At 36.4% G+C, this 8,124-nt stretch overlaps 2 protein-coding genes across 2 annotated transcripts; both read right to left on the minus strand. All coding sequences in view use genetic code 12, as the record gives it.

Moving 5' to 3' along the window:
* Nucleotides 1-224: 224 nt before the first annotated feature.
* J8A68_000319 (uncharacterized protein) lies at nucleotides 225-1,043 on the minus strand (the record flags this gene model as incomplete). The annotated part of the gene is made up of 1 exon (XM_049407047.1): nucleotides 225-1,043. One exon carries the CDS (start codon nucleotides 1,041-1,043, stop codon nucleotides 225-227), a length of 819 nt encoding a protein of 272 aa, XP_049266373.1.
* Nucleotides 1,044-1,093: 50 nt separating this feature from the next.
* J8A68_000320 (KilA-N domain-containing protein) lies at nucleotides 1,094-1,735 on the minus strand (the record flags this gene model as incomplete). The annotated part of the gene is made up of 1 exon (XM_049407058.1): nucleotides 1,094-1,735. The coding sequence occupies one exon, from the start codon at nucleotides 1,733-1,735 to the stop codon at nucleotides 1,094-1,096; it is 642 nt and encodes a 213-aa protein (XP_049266374.1).
* Between the last annotated feature and the right edge of the window lie 6,389 nt (nucleotides 1,736-8,124).

Raw genomic sequence — 8,124 nt, forward strand, 5'->3', positions numbered from 1 at the left:
ACTAACTGTAGTAATAAAAACATAATAAAAGATATATACGCCAGGATATAAACAGAACCCAATAAAGTAACCCTTTTAAGTAATAAATAATAAAGCAATATGACACAATATAATATGATTAATTCTCTAAACCTTTCATAACACTCTCATCTAACAGCAATAATAGTGACAAAAATACACAAATCTAACATTTCATGCCAGGGGGTGATAATATGCAAATATAACTAATCCTTTTTCATGGAAGGATTCTGTTCATCAGAGCCTTGGGCCAGCAGATGTTGTGCTTGAAGCAGATGTGGAGAATGCCTTTTCACTGATCCATGAGGGGATGGATGAGAAGGAGCAGTGACAGGATTTGGTTGTTGTTGTTGCTGTTGTTGTGGAATTTGTTGTTGCTGTTGTTTTGGAGTACCCTGTTGGGCTTGTTGTTGTTGAGGTGGTCCTTGTGTTCGAGGGACCTGATATCCATATTGATAGCCTTGTTGAGGTTGTTGAGCGTAGTTTGTGTTGTAGTATGCTTGGTAGTATTGGTTGCTGGCATTTGTTTGAGCATTGGCTGCGCCCCCATAGTAGCCTTGATGATAAGCATATTGCTGTTGTTGTTGTTGATATTGTTGAGGCTCACTCACGGCACTAACGGCAGCAGGTTGTTGAGGAGATTGCTGTCCAGTAGAGTTAGTGGAGGCAACCGCCTGATGGGGAGTTGAATATTGTTGCGCATATTGTGGCTGTTGTTGTTGTTGCAGTTGTTGTACTTGTTGTTGCTGCTGTTGGGGATTGGAGGAATATTGTTGATTGTATTGTGGATAGTAATTGGGTTGAACACCCTTAGCATTTATTGGGCTTGTGGTAGCATGTGCAGAAGAAGCAAGGCCAGCTGTTCCGGCAGCAGCAGATGTACCTGAGTTGACTGAACCTGCAGTTGAAGCTACTCCACCAGCGGCGTTGGCAGAATTTGGAGTGACACCTGTCTGAATAACTCTCTTTATATCTCTCACAAATAAAGGATACAATAAATCAACAATTCCCTCACGTTGAGCCATAGCCAATGCCCTGTCAAATGGAATCCAAACTCCCTTCAAATGCATTGAACCTATTTTAACAACATGTCTAACTTTTCTGATTTCAATATCCCATCTCTTCTACCTCGAGTCATCTGGGCGACATTCAATAATTTTGTACCATTGATCATATTATTATCTGCTCTTCTCACCACAGAGACATTGTTGGCATCGACTTGATAACACAATGTCTTCTCATCTTCCCACATTGTAGTAGTCACTCTTGGTCTTATGCCTGGGGGTTGAAATTGACCAATTGTAGAATTGGCAGGGGCATCAAGTGGATCTAGTATCAGGGATTGATTTGGCAAGTTTCTCGTGGCATATGCTTGAGTCAGCTGCATTGGTTGTTGATAGTAGGTTGGGTTGGTTCCTGCACTAGTATTTGAAGTAGTCGAGGCACCACCAGTGGTTGCGCTGTATTGATATCTGCCATAACCATAATCTGCTTGTTGTTGTGGTATTGACAGTTGTGGAGTTTGCTGATTATACATGTAATAAGAAGCATATGCTTGAGGTGGGATTTGCAGTTGTTGCAGTTGCTGTTGCTGTGATGGGGATGGTTGTTGTTGTTGCAGTGTTGATGATGCCGCAATACCTTGCTGGGGCATTGAGGCATTGAAGTTCCCGTTCATGTGATCTAATGATATACTAGAAACGGAGTATGTTGACATAAATGAATATTAATTTTGTTGATTAAATCTCGCTTAGGACTTTCTTGTTTTTGAAAACGAGTTAGAGTCCTCTGAGTATTTTGGATAAGATATAGGTAGTATAAGTAGTAGGCTGTTCCAGTTGTACCCTAGTTTAAAGTGATATATTTTTGGGAGGGGGGTTGATACTTTACTCTGGTAAATGTTTGTAGTTCTCCGAAAGGTGAATATGCAAGATGGCAGTAAAACAATTTTAACAAGAAAAAAAAATAAATCTTTCTCTCTCTTTTTTTTTGATTGTGGAGAAAAATAAGATTGCTTGTCTTTCTTTTCTGATAAGTGAGTATTATATATGTTACTTGTTGTACTTTATATAAGTTAATGTAACGTAGTTTTTCTAAATCTCTTTCCTTAAAGATTCTGTATGGGATCTTTCTGTGCTTGAATTTCAAAAAAAGAACAAAAGATAAACAAAAAAACCTTAAACGAAATTTTTTAGCTCTATATATAAAAGAAAGAAACAGGAAAATTCCATAATTTAAAAGTTAAAAATAAAAAAATAAAATAAAGTTTTATAAAAAATTTAAAATTTTAAAAATAATTTATTTTTTAAGATGAAGGTTTAAAAATATTTTATGCAGAATGTATTAAATATTTAAACCTTTGCATGACGAAATTTTATATTTTATTAAGAAGAATGTTCATTAAAAATAAAACAGACAAAAAAAAAGCTAAAAATATTCTCAGCCAAATTATTCTCTCAGAAATTCAGGTCAGTTGTCTGACAATGAAATTTTTCGTAAATGGTCACGGTTCTCTCCCCTCCTAAAAACAACCGATGCAATGAGTTTCGGATCAACTTACCAGCATAAAACTCGATTCATCTAAGGAGTCTGCTTTATTAAATAGCTAGATACTCAATTGATAAAATGTTTGGCTGTTGGTCGAATAGAAGAAGCCTAGCCTGGAACTAGACCACAAGGCAGTCGGACGGAGAAAAAAATGTCTGGAATTATATCCTCTATTGAAATGCCTTAGAAATTTCTGTTGATTTTTGTCTGTTTTATTTTTTACCAACTCCTATCTATTATCCGGATTTAGATGGGAAAATGTCATAAAGCCGATGCCGAGCACCCACTTATTAACTTGGCCTTGGTATGGGATCAATGCAACACAATTGAACTCCGTGCCATCCTAACTATTCGCATTATGTTGGGGATGGCCCTCCTAACGAAACCTCTCCCGACAAAAAAAGCGCCAGTGGAAATTTTTTTCCACATTTACTTTTGTTTAACAATTCACAACGTAGCCATTGTTCACTTGAGACGGGTGTTATTTTCCCTTGTCGCTTATTATATCTTATAATTTCGATCAACAGCTTCTGATGTCCAATAGTCTTATTCAGTCACACACAAATAACTTCTTCAAGGAAAGAATAAGCTTATTGTTCAAAAGTTCAAATCCAGATCCGTTAATGATAAAAAGAGACGGCACCTACTCTACATTTATAAACCATTAGGCTTTGTGTGAGTGGACATGTCAATTATTGGACCCTAAAATCTGAAGTATAATGTCGGTAGTTAAACCCAAGAAAACCTAAAATAAACATATCTTTGTGGTTTGTGTTTAATTCATGGCTCAGTTTCTAAATCGATCGCCCTTCATTAGGTCCCAATTTCCCAAAGCCCTATTGACTGTCGGCGTTAAGTGCATATTTACGTTCGTCAAGAACTGCCTAAGGAAGAACTCTCCGACACAAAATGTTCAACAAGACACATAATCCAAACGACTTTGTTTCGTATCGTTCAGTTTGTCTGGCGCTGTTTAAGATCCGACTATTGAGCGTACAACAGCCCTACAATAAAAGATTCCCGATCTAGGCCCGGTATTTAGCAGCATCTGATTCCCCACGCATTTGTATCGCGTCTTGGTTGACTTCACTCCACAAAGGATTCTATTCAAAAGAATCGGTAACATAGTTTGTTAAGCGCATGTTTGATTTTGCGCGTTTGGGTTGCTTTGTTGTTTAAAGCTCGGTTGTTTGTAGAATTTCCCTTTGCAGCAAATATGCGGTAACTGCGCTTTGATCATATTTGAAATGGTGACTAAAACCCATTCGTCATTTCGCATTTCTGTTTAATTAAAAAAAAAATAATATATTTTTGAGAATGCGATCATGCACATTGGGATCTATGCAAGATTATTTTTTACAACTTATTGTTGATATTATTTAGTTTTAAGGTATCACACCATTTTTTTTTTGCGTTGCGAAAGACGGCAATATTATTTATGGACTTCATTCGCAACTTGTGAGGGTGTCATCAATATACTCTAGGAGCTCATATATTACCGGTATGACAATTGAAGCCGATTTCAAAGGATGAATAAATAGATATGAAGTTTAATTCAGTTTAATTTGTCAATTACGGCGCTCCAGACGATTTCTTGTACAAAAAATTTGCCGAGCATTCCAACGCAGATCCAGAATTATTTTTTCACATCGATCAGCCAAAAAAAAAAATTGATATTGTGTGTTGCTGAGGTGACTAATTTTCAAACCCCTGTATGGCATTTTAGATTTCGCATCTATCATGCATTTGCTGCGTAACTGAGGCTCATGGGTCTTCCCCTTAATCATCACCGCTAGAATTTGCATTTAAAAACAAGTCCAAACTATACTGAAGAAAACCAAGGGCCCATCCAGTGCAAAGAAATACAGCTTTCGAACCTGTCAGTATTGTAAATATCCAGACACGCCGGTTTGTCGGAATGACCGCTATATCTATATTTAGTAACAGCCCGCCGAAATACACCGCGGATGTCGGCTGAATTTCAGTTGCAAACCCCGACAATACCTTATGAGTGATCGGAGCTTGATGTCAACGAAAAAAAACATTTGATTATAGAAGCAGCTTGTCGTATCAGATCCATCAAAGTTCGTGAGAAATGCAAGTAACGAGCTGGAAAGCATGCAGCCCAGGACCCCTTATGGGGTTGTATTCCTATATTAGTGCGATAAATGCGACACATCACCGATTTCACCTTTCGTACATACTTTTTTTTAACTCCTGTGCCAAGATTTTAACTTTCTTCGAAAAATATTTTTTACCGGTTCTGAAAAATACAGTTAAAGTAATTTCAGTTCGAACAAAGGACAATACCAACTCAAATCTATGCTTTGAAAGTAAACCCTGAGCTTTGTTTAAAGGTTAAATATCTCTTGATGAACTCTTAAGCAGCAAGCTTCGGTGATCTATAGAGATCTCCGATGCAAGAAGCACTGAAATTTCGCTTCGAAAAAGGGACGAAAAAAATTATTCCTGTATGCATTGCAGTGCATTTACGTAACATTCGATTGCATGATCGAAACCTCATTTGCGCATAAACGCACATTCCACGCCACATACGAGAATATTTTCTTAGACCTACAGAAAAGGCGGCAGACTGCTCTGGAATTGACGCATGGGTGTAATTTTTATATTTGGAGCCTATGCAACCTGGTTTGTGTGTATAATTAATGATTAATTTGATATTCTAATTAATAAATGAAGAATTAGTAATGCTTAGTGGGGGCCAGAATTGCATGTGAATATATTCTCGGAAGTGTAAGTCTAAAAAACAATAGCAGTTAATTAAATCATGTTTAGAACAATCGGAAACGAGAAATTATTACTCAAGCAATTGTATTTAACAATCGTTGAGAATATTTCCCAAATTATTAGAGAAAGAATCAAACACAAAAAATAATTAAACAAGGGTGCGATTCTCCATTAGGAAGGTGAGCGTTTTAGGTAAGCATTTGTGGAGAGTCCATTCCACGTTCACTTTCTGAATGCACTAGAGGGCCTCAGACCCTTACAGTAAACTCAATTTCTTGAACTTGAAACTTTCATTTCTTTGCAGCCCCTGCATTAGGCCCCACACCTAAAGCGGATTCTCATTAACCTGACCCTTTTTTCTACAGAGCAAGAGAAGTCAAAAGACTGGGAGTGGCTGCGTTCAATTTCGTGGTTTACCTTCTTCTGTGTCTGACTCCCGGAGATTATATATATGTCGCCATTCATAACATTATATTGCTTTGTAACTACCTACATGTGGCTTGTTTACAAAGTGTAAACAGCTTTGTTGCAAAAATCTTATTGGTTATACTTGCTTTTTTCACGCGACATTAAAAAGAGCCTATTGTGATGCCTTTGTTCGGGAATGCAAGAATATCAACACCAGACAATATGTTGGTTTCTTTGCATACGAGAGCTCCTTCGTTGTATGGTTATTGTACAGCTGCGCAGACACGAAAATCATGCTAATCATACACCATGCATTGATAATCCGGGAAGTGTTCTAAAAACAATCAGATTTGCAAAATAATTTCAACTTTAAGCCACATTAATTATTACATTAATCAGAAATATTTTATTTTCTAGTCAATTAGTAATCATTTGACAATAAAAGAGGTGCAACTATTTCAGCAAAAGTTCACAAAATTACAGTAAGGTAGCTGAATGCCCTCAAACTAGAGAGGGGAACAAGTGGAAGTCAATTTCCACGACTACATGTCGACATATTTCTTGACAGATTTGTTGACAGATTCCAGAAAATTTTCAAAATGGTGATTATGTGATATCTTGTTTAATAGTCACTAGGGAATACTTGCTTTCAACACAGAGTAAGCGTGATGCACCACGATAGGCTCAAACATAGCCCCGTGGCTTAGGCAACCAAAATGGTTGATTTTTGCTTTTTAAACAGAAGTTCCTATTGACAGGTTGATAACCTATCTTTAGGGCTAATCTGCAAACGAGGATTTACCCAACAATTCATTTTTTAAAATTAATGACGTTGCCCCACTTTTTTGTTCATTGTCTCGAGTCTTGTTACTGTTGGTCGTTAGGTACTACTTACCATCAATATATTAGTCCATTATAAGACACAATAATCGGCTTATCGGGTATCGTTCCATATTGTTTAAATAAAATTATTATTTCTTGATTATAAAATTGAAATGTCGCAAAATAATATCTAGATTCAGATTGTTCAAATTTGAAAAGCGATTTTAGTTCAGATTTATTCGCTTAGCGAGAACTAAATATACTCAGCTGGGGTAGACAGTCAGATCACCAAGAAGCAATTTAACCAAAGCTTTTCTTTCCTTTGCTGAAACTGAATGATTAAGAAATAGTAAACTAGTTTTTTTTACTCCCTANATCCCTTATTGGATGCTAAATGTTTTTGAGAACCTCCTATAGCTGTCTGTCTATTGCGAGACTCTGAAAAGATCAGATTTCTTTCATCTCATCTACTTGATTTTCTTCTTAAACAATATTTAGTTCGTATATCTTCAGACAATGAATGAAGGCTTGTTGCTTACGAGAATTACAATGAATTATTATATGAATTCATACTATTTCTTCCTTTTTATCTTCAGTTAGTCTAATTGTATACTACCAGTTTGTAGAACGAGGTTCAAAGCTACTTCGACGCTGCCTAATGTTTCACAATTGACAAATGAGGTTCAGACTAACCTGGTGTATGAGCGGGATCTTTAATTTATATACTCTGTTAGAAATGGAAGTACTTGTTCCAAGATTAGAAGATGATGATAAGGAAGAACATAGCTATTACAAATACACCCCTTTAATATCTATTAAAATCCATATTTAAACAATATCAAATAAAACTCCTTTCTAGAAAAAACTCACATATTTTTATAGTCAAATTTTCTCATTGCAATTTCCTACAATTCATTTAATAAACATGAGCTGTTGACAGACCCACTTTTTACTACAATATTAAAACACTGCTTATGTTCCCAGCACTTAATTATTTACAATACAGAAACGATACTCATAGTCCCAACACTTAATTATTCTCATTCACAATAGTAATCTCAGCTGCTAATTTCTTCACGTAAGAAGTCTTGCATTAGCACATATCTCAACATACTCAAATCTTTTACAATACCACCTCCAGCTCCTGGAGTTTATCTATTTCCACCATATAACCTCCCAACTTCGCTTGGTTCCAACTCTAGTTATAAAGCTGTACTTAAATAGGAATTACACCATATTTCGCAGCACGTTCTCAATTCGGAAAAATAAAGTTTTGTCCTCACAAAAAATACTGCTAAAAAAGTCTAATCCTCCAAAAATTGGTTTTCCGAACATCCTGCTCATACAAATACATCATTTACACAACATTTTAAAATCACAAAAGCATGTAGATATCAAAAATATAAAAAGGTATGCGCAAACCCGGAATCGAACCGGGGGCCCAACGATGGCAACGTTGGATTTTACCACTAAACCATTTGCGCTTTTGTAACGGAGTGTCCATACCTAAGCAGATACAAGGCACAGCGCTACCAAATCTCCAAATCTAAGGGGTTGTATTGATTGATTTAGGCTGGGTAA

The sequence above is a fragment of the Hemisphaericaspora subhashii genome (genome assembly GCF_019202705.1).
Source record: "Hemisphaericaspora subhashii strain CBS 10753 chromosome Unknown scaffold186, whole genome shotgun sequence".
Lineage (NCBI taxonomy): Eukaryota > Fungi > Ascomycota > Pichiomycetes > Serinales > Debaryomycetaceae > Hemisphaericaspora > Hemisphaericaspora subhashii.